Source organism: Musa acuminata, chromosome BXJ2-11 (assembly GCF_036884655.1).
Source record: "Musa acuminata AAA Group cultivar baxijiao chromosome BXJ2-11, Cavendish_Baxijiao_AAA, whole genome shotgun sequence".
Taxonomy (NCBI): Eukaryota; Viridiplantae; Streptophyta; class Magnoliopsida; order Zingiberales; family Musaceae; genus Musa; species Musa acuminata.
The window spans coordinates 25,096,497-25,115,608 of NC_088348.1; the positions used below are offsets into that span (position 1 = coordinate 25,096,497).

Genomic DNA, 19,112 nt, shown 5'->3' on the forward strand with positions numbered 1-19,112 from the left:
CTAAGAATATTGGAGTTGCGGAGTCAACTGGCCGATTGGGCAATAGGGCGCAAGAGAGGACGATGCGCCGAAGAATCGGACGAAGCATCGAGGGACGAATGACATGCCGGATAACTTGATTAACGCTTAGTATTAATTGTCTAGATCGAAGTGTGTTTTTACATGTGTAGGATTAACTACGATAGCAAGGGATGAAGCAAAATGAAATCTTGAACTCAAGGACGCGATTACGTTGGGAGTTCGAGAGTTCGTTGGAAGTCCGGACGTTCGTCGGAAGTTTTGGAGGAACCAGCCGAGAAGTCTTGGAGCTTGTCAGAGAAGCTCATCGGAACTCGCAAAGAAGATCGTTATGAAGTCCAAGAGCTTACCGGGAGTCCGCCGGAACATTGCTGAGAGATCGTCGGAAGTTCGCCGGAAGCTCGCCGAAAGAATAGACATAGGGATTTGTTTAGCTTAGCAAATGTCTTAGGATTTCATAGTTAGTACGTAATTGGGCTTGGATTTGGGCCAACCCAATTAAGAGCCAGCTAGGCCCATATAAGAATTGTGTTAGGCCCAATAAGAGGCCCAAACAGTGCCCCAAGAAGTCTCACCGTCATGGCACAATCTTCGAGATTGTGTTAGGCGGTGGTATTGCTAGTCTGAGCGGTTATACCGCCCCTAGCAGGGTGCAAGGTGGTGGTACCACCAGTCTGGGCGGTGGTATCACCCAACACTACCCCCCAGGTGGTGGTACCGCCAGACTTGGGCGGTGGTATCGCCCAGGACAGTGTTAGTGTCGACTGACACTAGGCGGTGGTACCGCCCAACGTAGGCGATAGTACCGCCTGTACCCAGGGAACCCAAGATGGGAAAGTTTTAGGCTCCAAGTTTGAATCAACTTGAAGCCTATAAATACCCCTCTCATCCTTGGTTAAAGCACATAAGTACAGAGAGTCTAAAAGAAAAGAAACGCTACTGTAATCTCTTTAGAAATTCCCTCCTCCAAGTCTAAGTGTTAGAATTCTATTTAAAGAGGAGAGTGAGTGCTTGTAAAGGTTATCTCCTAAACCCGTGAAAAAGATAAGAGGAGTGTAAAAGGTGATTGGCCTTTGCCTATTGAAGGAAGGCCTCTAGTGGACGCCGGTGACCTCATCGGAGGAGAAAGCCGAAAGTGGATGTAGGTCACGTTGACCGAACCACTCTAAAATTGTTGTGTTCTCTGGTTTGCATTTGATTCTTGCTATTACCTTACTTCAAACCTCTTTAAGTGCTTACTGCCTTCAATTCTTTTCTGTACGCTTTCAAACTATCTTTACGAAACCAGTTTTATCTTTACGAAACCAGTTTTTTCGAAACGAAATGTTTTTGAAGACGTGATTCTACCGATGCACTAATTCACCCCCCCCTCTTAGTGCTGACCTCCGATCCTAATAATTGGTATCAGAGCCTTGTGATTTCTCAGTTTGTTTAACACCTAAGAGAAATGGCTCATTTCGGCTTTCAAGAGGGACTTTCTCTCATTAATCCTCCCTTTTTTAATGGGACGGACTACACTCATTGGAAAACTCGAATGAGAGTTTTCTTGCTTTCATTGAATCTTGATTTATGGCACTTAGTCGAAAATGGATTTGAAATATCTTCTCTTCCAATGAACAATTGGAATGATTTGGAGAAGAAGACATTTTTTATAAATATAAAGGCTATGAATGCCTTATTTTGCGCCTTAGACAAAAATGAGTTTAATCGAGTTTCTACTTGCGAAACGGCTTTCGACATTTGGCATATTCTTGAAACCACTCACAAAAGGCACAAGTAGATTAAAAGATTCGAAAATCAACTTTTTAATGCATGATTTTGAACTTTTTCATATGAAACCAAGCGAGACTATTGGAGACATGTACACCCGTTTTACGGATGTCGTCAATAGTTTAAAAGGACTTGGTAAAAGCTTTTCAAATTTTGAACTCGTTAATAAGATCTTAAGATCACTTTCTAAAACTTGGGAATCGAAAGTAACGGCAATACAAGAAACAAAAGATTTAAATATTTTTCTACTTGAAGAACTTATCAGTTCATTGATGACATATGAAATGGTGCACAATGCACATGATGAACATGATGAATAAAACCACATTCCAAAGAACATAAAAGATTTGGTACTTAGAACATTTGAAGACCACTCGAGCATAAGTTCAAGTGATGGTGAATATGAACTCCTCACTAATAAATTTAAAAAGTTCATGAAACAAAAATTAAAGAACAAAAAGAACACAACTACTTGTTTTGAACGTAAAAAGAAGAACATAAATTGGGATGAATCAAGCTCCTCCGAAGACGAGGAGAAAATCAACAAAGGTGAGGTGGCAAACTACGCCTTAAACGACTTTTGATGATGAGGTAATCGAAACCCCCTTAATTTATTTCGAAATTACATGATGCTTTTTATAATGCATTTATTTTTTTGTTTAGAATAATTATTTTTCTTGAAAATTATATGTTTAAAAATGAAAATGCAAAAATTATGATCATGCTAGTAATTTTAAAAATGATAATGAAAATTACATATTTTATAATGGAATAAAATGTTAAATTTAAATCTAATAATGATCATATGTATGTTTTTTTATCAAGAATAAATAATGTGTATCTTGATGATTTCCGAATTTGAGTGAAACCATGCTTGATGTCTTAATGAAAACATTAAGAAGTTTGATATCATGCTTAATGATGATGCATGGCTTTTGTATGAAAAACTAAGCATGAAAAGTTGATTCACCTAAAAAGAAAAATGCTTTGTGAAATCAATTTCGATGATGCATAATGATGTAATTATGTAATGAAAATATTAAATATTTTGAAATCATGTTTTGATGTCATGCATAATGATCATGCTTAATAAATTTTAAAATTATGCATGATGATTTTCAAGTAATTTATGGTTTGTTGATCTTGATGGTTTTTATGATGAAATTTATTTTTTGATCCTAAACAATTGAGAATATATATATTTTTTGGCATAAAAGGGACAAAGGCATGCTTGTATGAAACAAACTAAAAAGAGGAATGCTTTCTCCTAAAAAAAATTTCTCTATTTTATCAATTTTTTCAAAAAGGAGATTAATGAATCTATTTGTATCACTTTTGTGAATCTCTTGAAAATGATTTTGAAAATATTTTTGATGATTTGAACGATTTGAATTTGAATGAGTTTTATCAAAATCATGATCTTGATTTCTTGGAATTACATGAGATTTCTTTTTCAAGATCTCTTCTTTGTACACCTATAATTTTTTGACATTTTATTTAAAGAAGAGATTTACTATATGAATCATGTCTTTTAGTATTTAATTGGTCTCATCCTGACATGATTTCTTTATATTTATGACTTATATGGCTTGAAATGTTTTGGAATGATGCATGCACTATGATTTTTCCCTTAGATAAAAATGCATGAAACACTATGATTTTTTGAAATAATATGAAAACCAATATTTATCATTTTATGAAATAATACTCTAGAATGATGATTTGGAATCATGCATGTAATGATGATTTTATATTTTGGTATTATGCATGAAAAATAAAATATAAAGTTTTAAAATTGTGCATGTTGTAAATTGAAACTATAATGATGCACAAACATATTGAAATAAGATTGATACTTTACCCTTGTCATGATTCAAAATTATTGTAAAGGGAAAAGAATCACAACATTGTATTCTTCCCTTCTATTTGACAATGACATAGGGGGAGCAAATTTTGCTAGCTTGCTAGCTTGCATCTTTCAAGAAGAAGCAAAATGTTTGCTCATCTAAAAAAGATGCAAAAATCTTGCCAACTTTCATGTGTAAAATTTGCTAGCTCACAAATTGCAAGGAGAAAAACTTTTTAGAAAGCAAAGTTGCTAACTTATTAAAAAATGATGCATGCAATACTTATGATTTTATTATGATGATATATTTGATGTATTGCATATCATGTATGAGAATCATGATTAAAATTGCATTGACTTGAATTAAATTTAAATTCAAGGTTTATCTCAATTATGATATATTGAAATAAGAATGACACTTTATTTTTATCATAATTTAAAAATTGATGTAAAGGGTCTTCCCTTCTTTTTGACAATGACAAAAGGGGAGATACAAGATGCTAGCTCACATAATTCAAGAAGAAAGTAAAAATTGTACTTCTAAGAAAGAACTTGCTTTTTGAACATCTCAAATTATTAGCTTCCATGTTGTAAAAACGTAACATTTTGTTAGCTTGCGTTTTTGCAAAGGAAGCAAAAATAATCGCACTTCTCAAAAGAGAAGAAATTATCATCTTGAATATCATCAAGAATTATTAGCTTGAAATCTCAAGAAGATGCAAAAATATGCTAAACTTGCACATCTTTAATAATTGCTAGATTGCATAATGATAAAACTGAAAATTATGTTTATTATGTAATGATTTAAACTTGTTTGTCTAAAACACTTAATAGTTGGAACTTTTCCTTTTTGTTGATGATAAAAGGGGAGAAGTATATTGATGTTATGCATGATTTTAATCATGACATGTTTGCTCGGATTTTTGAATCCAAGAGTCTCTATCAATATGACATATTGATAGAGGGAGTTTGTTTAAACTCCAAGAGTTAAGGTTATCTCCATCGTCGATTGGTTATCATCATAAAAAAGGGGGAGATTGTTGAATCTCATATTTTGATGATGAAACCAATCAATAAGTGTTTATGTTTTAATCTGTATTTTAAGTGACACAGGATGCTTCGATTAAGATGAGACAATTAAAGCAAGAAAAGTCATGTTGGGCCAAAGGAACATGTTAGAAGATTGGATGTCGGGCCGATGGATCGGTTGACGTATCGATAGAAGGCTTCGGGCCGTGGATTCGAGCATCGGGCCAAGAAGAGCGGATATTATGCCAAGGATATTGGAGTTGGGAAGTCAACTAGCCGATTGGGCATTAGGTCGTAAAATAGGACGATGCGTTGAAGAATCGGACGAAGCGTCGAGGGATGAATGACATACCGGACAACTTGATTAATGCTTAGTATTAATTGTCTAGATCGAAGTGTGTTTTTACATGTGCAGGATTAATTACGATAGCAAGGCATAAAGCAAAATGAAGTCCCGGAGTCAAGGACGTGATTACGTTGGGAGTTCGAGAGTTCGTCGGAAGTCCGGACGTTCGTCGAAAGTTCTGGAGGAACCAACCGAGAAGACTCGGATCTTGCCAGAGAAACTCGTCGGAACTCGCCAAGAAGATCATCGTAAAGTCCAGGAGCTTGCTAGGAGTCTACCGGAACATTGCCGAGAGATCGTCGAAAGAATAGACATAGGGACTTGTTTAGCTTAGCAAATTCTTAGGATTTCGTAGTTAGCACGTAATTGGGCTTGGATTTGGGCCAACCCAATTAGGGGTCAGCTAGGCCCATGTAATAACTGTGTTGAGCCCAATAAGAGGCCCAAACAGTGCCCCAAGAAGTCTCACCGTCATGGCATAGTCTTCGAGACTATGTCAGGCGATGATACCGCTAGTCTGGGCGGTTGTACCGCCCATGGCAGGGTGCCATGCGGTGGTACCGCCCAACACTACCCCCCAAGCGGTGGTACCGCCAAACCTGGGCGGTGGTATCGCCCAGGATAGTCTCAGTGTCAACTGACACTAGGCGATGGTACCACCCAGGATAGTGTCAGTGTCAACTGACACTGGGCGGTGGTACCGCCCAACGCAGGCGGTAGTACCGCCCGTGCTCGGGGAACCCCGGATGGGAAAGTTTTAGGCTCCAAGTTTGAATCAACTTGAAGCCTATAAATACCCCTCTCATCCCTGGTTAAAGCACACAAGCATAGAGAGTCTAAAAGAAAAGAAACGTTACTGTAATCTCTTTAGAAATTCCCTCCTCCAAGTCTAAGTGTTAGAATTGTGTTTAGAGAAGAGAGTGAGTGCTTGTAAGGGTTATCTCCTAAACCCGTGAAAATAAGAAGAGGGGTGTAAAAGGTGATTGACCTTCGCCTATTGAAGGACGGCCTCTAGTGGACGCCAATAACCTCATCGGAGGAGGAAGCCAAAAGTGGATGTAGGTCACGTTGACCGAACCACTCTAAAACTGTCGTGTTCTCTAGTTTGCATTTTATTCTTGCTATTACCTTACTGCAAACCTCTTTAAGTGCTTACTGCCTTCAATTCTTTTACGTACGTTTTCAAGCTATCTTTATGAAACCGATTTTATCAAAACGAAACATTTTTAAAGACGTGATTCTACCGCTACACTAATTCACCCCTCCCTCTTAGTGCCGTCTCTTGATCCTAACATTACGTAGTTATGTTGAATTCCTCAAAAAAATATTTCACTATGAGGTATAAAGTAAAAAAAATAATTATCATGGTGAAGATTATTATATTGATAAACATTTTTAAAAGTTGTAATTGTATTTAAATTAGTTGGCAAAGTCATAATTAAATTAAAACTTTAAACTAGGGTTTTGTTCCTATAAATATATCTTGAGTCTTAGAGTTTTAGTAAAAAAAAAAAAAGTTAAATACTTGGTTGCTTCTAAAGGTAATGAGCTTTATATAAGAGGTTTTAAAAGATTTTGAGTTTTATATAAGAGGTTTTAAAAGGGAGTCATACTCAAGTGAGAATAACTCATAGCCTTATAATTAATCTCACATAACGAGGAATTTATTTATTTTTTTCAAAATTTATGGAATCATATTAATCTTATGTCAACTTTCTAATATGCCTTTCAACTTATTGATCTTTAGGTATTTTTTTAGTTTTGAAATTTTTCTCTCTTTCTTCAACAAAATAAGGATCCTATTTTAGCATTACGAAAATAAGGACACGACTAAAAAAAAAGATATTATTTTTTAAAAAAATATATGTATACATATATGTCAAACTATATGTTGAATTCAAAATATTTAAGATGATTTTTTGAGTAAAATCTCAAGTTTTTATTTTTATTTCGAATAGCACCCCTTATTTTCAAAATATTAAAAAATCTTTTTTCAGAAATCAATCAAACCGATCCAATCGATATATCATAGAGTTTTTGAATCAGATCATAGTGTTTTTGGTTCAATCGACTGAGTTACAATGTTTTTTTAATGAGATGATAATAATTTTTATTCCTAAACTAAAACGGTAGAGCTCAGTTTTAGTTAATTCAAAGTCTAAAAACTATTAATTATTAATCTTATTATCTATTAAGGTTTCATAAAACATATTCTTTAAGAGTTGTTATGCGATCTTGAATGAAATTTATGAGTCTTTTGATATATTCCAAAATAAAAGGATGAAAACTTCTTATTTTTTTTTATACAACCTTAAATCCAGGCCTTTAATTTTTAAAATTCTTATAATATTTATTTTATTTATCAAAAAGAATGATTTTACAAACTATGATAAAAAAATTATTTTTCTACATTATCTTAAATTCACGTCTAAATATTTTATAAAAACCTTTTTATATTTAAAATCATTTTGTATGAAAAAAAATGGAATTATCCTATTACAATATTTTTCAATGAAGTTGCAATATTTTATTATTATAACTCCATTAAAAAAATACTATAATTCTATTAAAGAAGAGGGGAATGAAAGGTGAAAAATTCAAATTCCAAGTGTTTTTAACGATAAATTCGTAAAAACCCAACTTTGGGAGAATACGTATAAATTTTTGCGACGAAAGGTTGAGCGTGCTGCTCCGGCCTTCCTTCGCGGGTATAAGTTCGGCTCCTCCGCCACTCGCCCTCCTCTCTCCATCTCTTCGTTTCTTTCTTCCCACATCTCTCGAAAACCCTAACCCTAGGGGCGGAGACGGGCTTCCTCCTCCCCTTCGGCACCCGGAATTCAGGTGAGAGAGCCCTTCTCTTGTTCCCTGATCTCTTGCTCTCTTTCTGTCTATTCTTTCATCAGGTCGTGCCGATCCCGGCATGCGCGAATTCTTTGTACCCATCCGGTTTTTCTGCTCGAACTTTTCTCCTTTCGTTCGCGTTAAGTCGCCGGTTGCGGGCGATTCGAGCTTTGGGAATATCGTGGCAAAGCGGAACGAGTTTGTGCGGATTTAGTGGCGTTCGTTTCTGTCCTCCTTGCCAAATTCCCGTTGTTTCGGTCTTTTCATTGGGTTGCTTCAGCGTTCGGGTCGGCAAGTCGATACCTTTTGATGTTTATTTTCGTTTTTCTGGATCTGGCTGATTTTCCCCCCTTTATTGGAGGATTTCAGCATGGGTTTCAGTTGGATTCTGGTTGGTTGCTGAAGTCCAACACGGAACGTTATTCGTGTAAGCCATAATTGTTTTGAAAGCGATTGATTGCAATTTCACCATTGTTTTCTGTACTCTGCGTGTGTAAGCCATAATTGTTTTGAAAGCGATTGATTGCAAATTCACCATTGTTTTCTGTACTCTCTCTCTCTCTCTCTCTCTATGTGTGTGTGTGTGTGTGTGTTCTCCGATTTTGGTTGTTGCGCTCCTCGTGTTTGATGTGGGGGGGGTGGGGGACATGTTATGATTGTCATCTGAAAATTGAGGCCCTTTCGTTTTCCTTATGCAACATCCTGTCCTTGCCATTTGAAAAGAATTAGGTTGGTTTTGGTGTATTCACTTGGTTCTTGACCCCATTTCCTCTATCCCTAGAGCAATGGCACGCTTCTGTTTTCCTGACAAATGGCTGTTATCAGAATCAAGTAGGAGACTGGGTGCTCATTGTAACTGGTCATATGCTTGTTAATGACATGGCATGTTAGCTGGTTTGTTTCATCGATACGATCGTATTGCAGTGGCTTATCTTGTTCTACTATTAGTTCTTTTGTAGCACAAATCAAGGTTGAATAATGTGCTTTTCTAATGTGCAGATGTTTCTGTTATTTATCAATCTGGACATGGTAATGCGGCTAATGTATCTGTAGGTAGAACACTTGTACTTGAAACTAATATCTTTTCGAATTTGTTTTACATGTAGTAATCCAGTGGTTTACTTGTTTTCGATGTATATTAACTACAGATGTTTGTTCCGAGACCTCTTCTCAATTTTTGTCCTTTTTCTGCATTGAAGGACAATTTTTTTACTTGATATGGTCTCAGCGCCATGGTTTACTAAGCATCTCCATTGTTAACAAAGCATATAACTTACATTTATGATAAGCATATAGCTTTGTTATGTTAAGGTACATGTTCTACGTAGAAGAGGCTATCAGAAGATGGGTCATATGAGACGTTGGCTGTGCTGTTCTTGTCATTTGGATGAGTCTTATCATGCTTATGAGAATGAATACAAGAAGAGCCCTACAAATGCTACAGATGGTATGTTGTTTGCACTTCTGTTCACATATTAGATCTTTTTAATTCTTTTATTTAATTTGATATGTATATTCTACTGCATGCGGTATGTTGATGTGCTTGAGTAAAAAAGAGAGGGACAGTTTTAGGGTCTCTATTATCCTTCGGAATTGGGGTCCTTTTTGAGCTCTAAGCTCCACTTCTTGGTTTCTGACAATTTGTATTAGGAGGATGAAGAATAACATTGATTTGGTTTTGAAGGATGAAAATACAGAAGCTTGTTCAGAGTCAACAAGCAATAGAAGATACAGAAAATTATAAGTTTGTGTATCCAGAAGGGGTGGCTCTTCATGTTTTCTTTTCATAAAAAAAATCTTATATAGTTTATCTTTTCATAAGGGGTGGCTCTTTCTTCCTACCCAATCCTTTATCTTGTAAACTGCAGCAAACAGTCTCTTTCACTTATATAGTTCAAACTTTAAATACAATAAGGAAAGATATTCAGGTGGCTACCATCTTTTGGTATGTAACTTGGATGTTTGCTCAAGCTTATAAAATATAAGTTCTTATATAATGCTTGCAACAGGCAAGTAAACTTATCAGTGTGTGCCCTATTAGACAGTCTACGACAATAACACCAAACATTCGGCCTACTGAGACTATTGATTCTCAAAACCAGATATGTGTCACAAATTCATAAATTCGAGCAAACTAGTTTTCATCTAAATTGACTTGCTTATATATAGATCACACTATGTTTCAAACTTGAGCTTTAGATCATGTTTTCATAGCTGAGTATGAGCTTCTTGATCTTTTAATTAGATCTGGATTTATCTTTGAATTGAAAATTAGTTGGTAGATCTTTAGTAGATCAGTTTGCTCCTTCTGCTTATAAATTAATTTTTAAGGTGAATTACTTGAAGATAGCATCAGATTTTTTCAACCAAAGAGGTGATGGCTTTAGTAAACCCTGATTGGTACTGGCCAAAGTTTGAAACCATGCTTGGGTAAGAACTAGTGGCATCAAGGTTCATCATCTCGTGCTGACGGAGGTGCTGATTCTGGCCTGAACCGATACTTACTGGTCGGTACCTGCGTACCATATGTGGGTACATTGGTACATATACCTGGTTTTCATGAAAATTGTCATAAAATGGCTGAAAATACCTAAAAATAAAAATTAAGTAATTTTAATTAAACCCCTTTAATCCTAATTTAATGTAATTTTAATTAAAGTAAGTAATAAATTAAGTAAATTTGTTACTTTATAATTTCATGATTTCATCAAATTAAGCAATAAGCAAAAACAACTTGCACGTACCTGCTTCTACCACAAAAATAAATAGTGGAACTCCATAATTGGTGGATTGGGATCCTTAATCCTATGAATTTGTATATCAATATGATACTTTTGTCGAACCTAATTTTGAAGCTTCTCCCATGACATAATTTACTAGTAAACGGTATATCGTTGATGCATCAACATGATAATAGTTGTTACCTGATCATCATAAACGATATGTGTTCGATGAGCCTCTTGAGGCAAGTACGACTATGATAGATAAGGTGGGAAGGTTGGAGTACACTGGAACTTCTACTGTCGCCATTGACCTATTGCTTTATATCATAAGAACAATCAGTCTTGGAAAAAAAAAGACCAACTATTATCGTGCTTCTATTGGCCATAGGATCCTCCGACTACAAATACGACGAGCTCCTATCTTTACATCATAGAGGCGCCATCACATCACATCTTCTATTTACATCCTATACGCTATGGGTGGATCCTTGAGTTTTGTGATCTGTATCTTGGATAGTATACGTAAAATGATGCTCCTCTGTCCATGCTCCACCCTGAGGCTGAGTAAACGGAATCATTGACACCGTTGTCAACGTTGTCGATGCCATTGTTGGTCGAGGCATTGTCGTTGACATCGTCATTATCTCTACAGATTGCTTGAAGCACTACTATGATGGAGGTGTCTCATCATCAAACTGAAATTATTGCTTGTCAATTCTTTCCAAGGGTTCGATTAATGCTACTATTTTCCCCTTTGCCTTCGGACTTTAAGCTAACGACTATGATTGTTGAGTGCTATGATCGTAACTAGACTGACTCGAGGTTGTTTGGTCGCCATTTCTGACTAAGGGGATGTTTCTCTTAGGAGGTTGTATGGTCCCCTTTGCCTTCGGACTTTGAGCTAACGATTATGATTGTTGGGTGCTATGATCGTGACTAGGCTGACTCGAGGTTGTTTGGTCGCCATTTCTGACTAAGGGGATGTTTCTCTTAGGATGTTGTTCCTCTTCTTCTATATAGTCATTTATAAAACGAGATGGGTATGGGGTCTCTTGTCTCATCAAGCAAAGGATCTCCTAGGTTCGCTATTGCATCGGCCCATTCTAACGTTGGTTAAGAATCTTCATTGTAGAAATAGAGGTCAAAAGGATTCCTCATATGGATCGTAGATCAATTCTTGTGTAGCCCGCCTATATTGTTTATGTTGTTTGGCCTACTTTTGAGTTGTATAAACTTTTGTCGGTTTATTGGAAATGTCTTCCGACCTCGAGTGAAACCTTGGTGTACTTTGTGAGATAGGGATACCCACCAGCTAAATGTTGCTTGAAATGAGTTATTCCTCCACCCGAACTGATGTAGTCACAATAGATACATTGGCAATGATGACTATTCTTCAAACTACGAGCATGGTCCTAACCCTTATCACCCAATTGTTGTTTTGGGGTCATTTTACTATGAAGATTTATCGATTAGCAAGTCGTGAACTTGTGATTATGCATGATCACTCGAGTAAGGACCCTAATTTGGTCTAAAGTAACAAAATAACATTGACTCTTATTAGAGTCATTAGACTATAATCATAATATTAAATACAAGAAGTGAACTTTAATGAAATATTAAATTCATAATAAAATAACTTATATAAGTGTAATTAGTCTTAATTACCCCAAGTTGGGCCTATAAAAACTTAAGAAAAAAACACTAATCATATATTAGGAAGATGTGATTGGACCTAATTACCTCAAAGTGGTTTAAAAGTAACAAAATAACACTAATTGACTCTAATTAAACATTAATCATATGTAAATACATAAGAAGAAGCCTAATTGGGTCTTAAGGTATGAAAAATGATAATAGAATAATCTAAGTACACTTTATTCATGTTAAATACAAGAAATAAACTTTAAAGAAAAACCAAATTCATAATGAAACAACTAATGATAGGCTGTAATTAGGTCTAATTACCCTAAATTGGACTTAAAAATTAGCTAATGACCCTAATTGTGCTTAAACTTAAGAGAAACACATGATTAGACCTAATTACCCTAAATTAACCATAAAGTAACAAAATAACACCAATTGACTCTAATTAGAATTGATCATCATATTAAATAAATACATGAGAAGAATCTTAATTGAGTCTTAAGGTACGAAAAATGATAATACCATCATCTAATTGCACTTTACTCATACTGAATACAAGAAATGAACTTTAAACAAAAACTAAATTTATAATGAAACAACTAATTACAAGTTGTAATAAGGCCTAATTACCCCCAAATTGGACCTAAAAATTAGCTATTGACCCTAATGAAACATACTAATCATTATGTTAGGAAGATGTTATTAGGCCTAATTACCCCAAATTTACCTTAAAAGTAAGATAATTGACCTAATTGAATATATCTTTTGAAGAGTGACAACTAATCACCCTTAACATGCTGTGATTAGGCCTAATTACCCCTGAATTGGCCCTAAAAATAAGGGAATGACCGTAATTGTGCATAAACTAAATAGAATCACACTAATAACCTTTTCTAGCTGTGATTAAGCAAAGTTGGCTCTAATATTAAGACAAATGCACTAATCAACCATAATTATTCATAATAAGACAATAATTTGGATCTAATTGGACTGTATCGGGTGGTATGGTGAACCTTGAGTGGCTTAGTAGGAATATTATAATTTACATTATGCCTCTAGGCCATTTATTGACTGAGTTGGCAATGTTCCCTCTGCATGCTTCTTGTAGTGTATCATCTAGAATTCCTGACCTTGTATTTTCTATCAATTCTTGTGGTCACTGGGATTAAAAATTTCAATTACCTGCTTGTCGTTCTCATAATTCAGATAACTAAGTTCATAGCCTCCCACGTGATATGCTATTCACTTGTTTCTCTCTTTATGCTAAGTTACTTTAGATGCAGCATCAGAGTATTCTGGAAAGATGGTGCTATACTAAACTTGGGCTGCTTCTAGTGCTGCATTTTTTGATATTTTGCTATTTTTCAGTCTGCTATAGCTTTATCATCATCTGAGTTCTTTTTTTCCTTCTATTGCTCCAGGACCACACAGAGGTTCGAAGTATTCTGCTGCTCCCAAAAGTGAAACTGCAAAGGCACCACTTCCTATTGAGGTGCCTGCACTGTCTTTAGAGGAATTGAAAGAGACGACTGACAATTTTGGTTCAAAGTCTTTGGTTGGTGAAGGATCATATGGAAGGGTGTACTTTGCAGTTCTAAACAATGGTAAACAGATTGCTGTAAAGAAACTTGATACTTCATCAGAGGACAACTCCACTGAATTTTTGACTCAGGTTTTTTATGCACATTCAATAAATATTTTTTTTAACTAATTTGGACATGCAGGTTGACACCTAGATGTCTGTTAAATAATCAGTGATGAATCAGATTATTAACCACACTCTTTTTTTCTCACATTAGGTCTCTATGGTATCGCGGTTGAAACATGAAAACTTTGTTGAAATTCTGGGTTATTGTGTAGAAGGAAATATGCGCTTGTTGGGTTATGAATTTGCAACAATGGGCTCTTTACATGATGTTTTGCATGGTATGTAATGTGTCTACCACTTTCTTAAGACTGATTCTTTTTCGGTACCTTCTTTATATTATCTGGGCTGGTCTTTTATATGAGTCTGAGAATCCAATGTATTTTAAAACCACAGGCAGAAAGGGAGTTCAAGGTGCACAACCTGGTCCAGTGCTGGACTGGATGCAACGTGTGAGAATAGCTGTTGATGCAGCAAAGGGGCTAGAATATCTTCATGAGAAGGTCCGGCCATCTATAGTACATCGCGATATTAGATCAAGTAATGTCCTTCTGTTCGAGGATTTTAGAGCAAAAATTGCAGATTTTAACCTTTCAAATCAGGCTCCCGATATGGCTGCTCGTCTTCATTCTACTCGAGTCTTGGGAACTTTTGGTTATCATGCACCAGAGTAATTACTTGCCTGGATACTCTCTGCAGTTGTTTTCTATGTAACTATAGATCAAAACTGGTTTAATCATTTTAACTATAGTTGTGTATATAGTCTCAGTAATCTAGGTTTACTCCTTTTATAACAGTAATTATGTCCTACTGATTTAAATCTGGCAAATGCTGGTTTCTAATGAGGCTGTTGTGTGCACATTTGCTGTTCTTTTTATCATCAAGCATCTGAAACTATGAAGATGATGGTTTCATGAATGTCTTTCTTATTATTGCTACAGACTTTTGAATCATGCATGACTCCATTAGTAAAAGAAGACTTTAGAAGGATATCTGAGTTCAAGTGGAACTTTTGATTGGTTGCTTCCACCTAAAGAAGGAATTCAGAGAGACATCCGCGTTTGATAGGAAAATTTGACAGGTTGCTACCACCATGGTGGATTGGTTTTGTTATGGATAACTACTTGATCATGTTTGTTCAATCCTTTTGAATGGTTGCTGAGAGAGAGGATACTTGTGATTTCTTAGATGTGTAATTAGATGCAGTACCTGAATAAGTTGTGGCAGAGATGTTTAAGAAACAACCTTGATTTTTAATTCCTCCATGATGGAGAGATGATTAACGGATAGCTATGCATGAGAGTGCAATTGTGCTCTCTGATTTTTATTTCCTCCATCTAGTTCATTTTAGATGTAGTAGTTGACAACTCAAAAGGAACACCCTCAAAAGATTGAACTTTGTGGAAGCACTAGACTAGCTTGTCTTTGTTCTTTTTTTCATTTTGCAGTGACCATTATGAAATACTGATTATTGCTACAAGAAAATGCTTCTTTTTTTTTTTTTCAATTTTTTCAGATAGCAAATGCAATAAGTTCTGTTGTTGGTAGACAGATCTAGAACGGCAAAACATAGCCACCAAAGTAAATTACTACAGAAATTCAGTTGTATTCTTGATATTGTAGAAAACTGTGTCATCTCCACTTCTCCCTCAGAATTATCTGTGCAATATTATGCAGGTATGCTATGACGGGCCAACTGACACAAAAGAGTGATGTATATAGCTTTGGGGTTGTTCTTTTAGAGCTGCTGACTGGCAGGAAACCTGTTGATCATACAATGCCCAGAGGACAGCAGAGTCTGGTTACTTGGGTAAGCTTTTACTATGTGGTTGAGACTTCAGAGCATATATTCAGTCGATTTATGGATAGTCTTATGCTCAAGTGTAAGAAAAGAGCTTATATGAAAAACAATGAAAAGGAGCTTATTGGTTAGACCCCATCCACATCCATACAGATAGATTGCATGAAAAAAAGAATAAATTAACAAAGGAGGTTGTTGAGTGAAAAATTATTTCCTGTCTCTATTTCACATGAATTGGTTTGACTCCGTCCAACTTGGAATATTGCATCTACCATAAGACATGGCTACAGAACTAAAATAGTCAATAAGATCTCAAATTATTCATGTTCACCATCTTAAATAACTAAATCTAGATCCTTGTACAATTTGTATGGATCCTGGGTCACTGGACAGTTACTGATCACATTTGTTATCTCATGCTTTAGTGTCATTTTCTCAGAATTTTTAGCAATTTTGAGTTGCAACTACCTACATTTAGTTTCTTTTGTTCTCACCTGAATATCCCTACTGCATCAGGCAGGAACTTCTAGTTCTTCTAGTATATTGGTAGCCATTTTAGAGAAGTCAATAAATCATCAAAGCATATACCAAGAACTCTTTTGAAGTTTGAGCAAGCTCTTCTTTTGGAGTGGAAAACTTTTGAAGTTCTTTTTTGATGATTCACTCAGTATTGCTTTTGTATGATGCTCCTTGAGTTTACCAGTGATTTTGCCTTTAAGACAGCTCCATAGTGGGAAGAAATTTATGCAACCAATCCTGAATAGTTAGGAACTCCAATTAGTCATTGCAGATATACAAGAGAGAGAAGTTAGGCATGGGATCTACTATCACATTCAAAATTCACCAATATTTTTTCATAAATATGTATCTTTCTTAGCCTAATTGACAAATAACAAAATACAAATTATGGAAGAATTATTGTATTCTAAAAATAACTTGAAGATATCTATGGTGACTAATCAAATTAGATATATGTGACAGAAATAAGATTCCTAAATCTTATAAACAACTTGAATGAAGAACAGTAATTATTGACACATTTTAATGAGGTCAATATGTATCGTCTTGCTGAGTTGTATTGCTAAGAGAAGAGATGCAACAGACTGTAGGGTAGCATATCTCTCCGAGTTGAGATGAACTGAATTGGTTCAAATTTGAGGTGCCAAGGTGGACTGAACTGGGGTGTTCCAAAGAGGATGAGAAATGCCCTAAAATGATATCCCTAAAGAAAATGAGATGCCAAGAATGTGCCTAATGGGGTCCCCTCAAATCAGAACAGAGTTTGAGACAGGATTTTAAAAAAGTATGAAACCTATACCCAGAGGGAGAAAGATCAGGTCTTGTTACCAGTGCAAAATGTCTCCTTTTACAGCATTGAATTCCCATAAGCACCTGGCTGCTATTGTTCGTATCACATTGTTGAGGGCATTGTTTTATCTTAGTATTCAATGAAGATCTGGTAGCTGATGTGGCTGACATTTAAGATCCACCTCATTTATAATGTGATGAACCTTATTAGGCAGTTTGTTTCTTTGTGTTTGTGACATGTTATATTGTTATTGTATATTCCAAGTTTTACATCCTCATTGGTTGATCCACGGAGGTTTTTTCTACCCCATATTACATACCGAGCTTCCTAATCTAGATATGACTTGTGACATATAACTTTGGCTAAATGAATTTGGCCAAATAGTTTACACGCAAAATCATCTAATAAAAAAATTACTTTTAATTTAAGTCATAATAACTTAGAAAAATTATATACAGTTATTTTAGTTAAATTGAGAATATAATGATAATTGACACAAACCTAGATTTAACATGCCCAATCCTCAACAATAAGTTCCTAATTAATTTTGGTTTCCTCAACCACCTTCTCATGCTCATCCAATTGACTATCAACAGTCATTTTGATCATGTGATAGAGGTCTAATGGTTGATGTTATAAATCATCCTTATGGTCCCATGTAATTCTAAAGGTAAATGGTTTTATATGGTTTCTTAGTATTAAAGCAAATATGCTATGTAGAATAGAGCTACTAAAGCAGGTGATTTAGAAAGGTCATCATGACAGGAGAGCTAACTCTTTTGTAAGAATGAAATGTTTCTTTGAAATCTCAAGGTTTTGAAACATCATGTTTTTTAATAGAAAAACACTTAAATAGAGAGCAGTCATTCTTGTAACATGCCTCCTTAACCCTTGGATGAGGCACTATAGGGGTGATAGGCCTGGCTTAAACAACTTTTGCTTACATCACCACTCACAATTTTTTATGGATGATATTTTTTACTTATTGATCATGCACACACAGTATATAAATGTCCCAATGCCACGTCCCAAGTTAGTCATATGGATGACACAACTTTGTGTATGCAGTGTTTCTTGCATGTTTGTAGGCAAGCAGGCTAATTTTTGTGAGGCGTTTCATGCCACACAACCAGTGTTCCATCAAAATTGGAGACCATAGTGCTTAAGCTGATTTGCTGTCCCATGACTTTGTTACACTAATGAATGTTGCACTGGTTTGGATGGTGGTTGACATAGGGTTTGTTTGTACATATGCTGGCACTAGGACATGCAAAGCAAGCATCCCTTATCTATTGTTACTTAGATGCATCTCTAATTGTGCTCCCTCTTCCCTCATCAAAGGCGACTCCAAGATTGAGCGAGGACAAAGTCAAACAATGTATAGATCCGAGATTGAAAGGAGATTATCCGTCTAAAGGGGTTGCAAAGGTCTCTCTCCTGTCTATATACTTATATGCATTAATGTTTTTTCTTGCTGGTTTGGATATAAGGTTAATTGGGAGTTGTTAGTTAATGGCACTAGGTTGTGAATAATTAATAATTGGGCATAGGTCACTTTTGCACTAAATGTTTGGAGTATGACAAATTTAGATTTGATTCATTCCTGCAGTTGGCAGCAGTGGCAGCTCTATGTGTGCAGTATGAAGCTGAGTTTAGGCCCAACATGAGCATCGTGATGAAAGCTCTCTCTCCTCTCCTTGTAAATAAGCAGGTTCCCCCACCTGTGGCCGTTCCTTCAGAAACATTATATGCTTGAAGGAAGGAATGATTTGCAGTAAATTGGTGTGTTCATCTTCTGCAAGGATACTCATTTGGTGTAATCATTCCTTAGTCAGGAAACCTTAATTTATGTTTCTTATTGTTATGCAGGTCTCCAGTCAGCTTCTTTGGGGTCCCTTTTTCTAGTTTGTGGCCTTGCTTTACTGATTTTTATGAGATTCCTGTGGAAGATTTGTGCTGTATAGTTGAGTGATTCAGTTGCTCTTTTACATATGGCTGAGAGACAATATGGGATGACCAAGTATTACAAAAGCTGTAACATTTGTTACTTGTCCAGCTTGTTTGGTTAGCTATTTGTTGGCCTAAAGCCTTGCTAATACGATGCCCCAATGGTGATCGATGATCATGGTTTGTTGGTTTA

The 19,112-nt window shown here is 35.7% G+C and overlaps 1 protein-coding gene across 5 annotated transcripts; it reads left to right on the forward strand.

Moving 5' to 3' along the window:
• The first annotated feature begins 7,644 nt into the window (after positions 1–7,644).
• Positions 7,645–19,112, forward strand: LOC135626432 (PTI1-like tyrosine-protein kinase 3). Of its 5 annotated transcripts, none has more exons than XM_065131695.1 (10): positions 7,645–7,850; positions 8,850–8,903; positions 9,162–9,297; positions 13,639–13,889; positions 14,017–14,143; positions 14,259–14,532; positions 15,540–15,672; positions 18,314–18,400; positions 18,582–18,754; positions 18,842–19,112. In XM_065131695.1, exons 3-9 carry the CDS (start codon positions 9,195–9,197, stop codon positions 18,726–18,728), a joined length of 1,122 nt encoding a protein of 373 aa, XP_064987767.1. In that variant the 5' UTR covers positions 7,645–7,850; positions 8,850–8,903; positions 9,162–9,194; the 3' UTR covers positions 18,729–18,754; positions 18,842–19,112. The 5 variants fall into 5 exon arrangements, with proteins under 5 accessions (XP_064987767.1, XP_064987769.1, XP_064987771.1 ...); XM_065131699.1 differs by having other exon boundaries at positions 7,692–7,850; positions 9,147–9,297; XM_065131698.1 differs by lacking the exon at positions 7,645–7,850 and adding an exon at positions 8,726–8,744.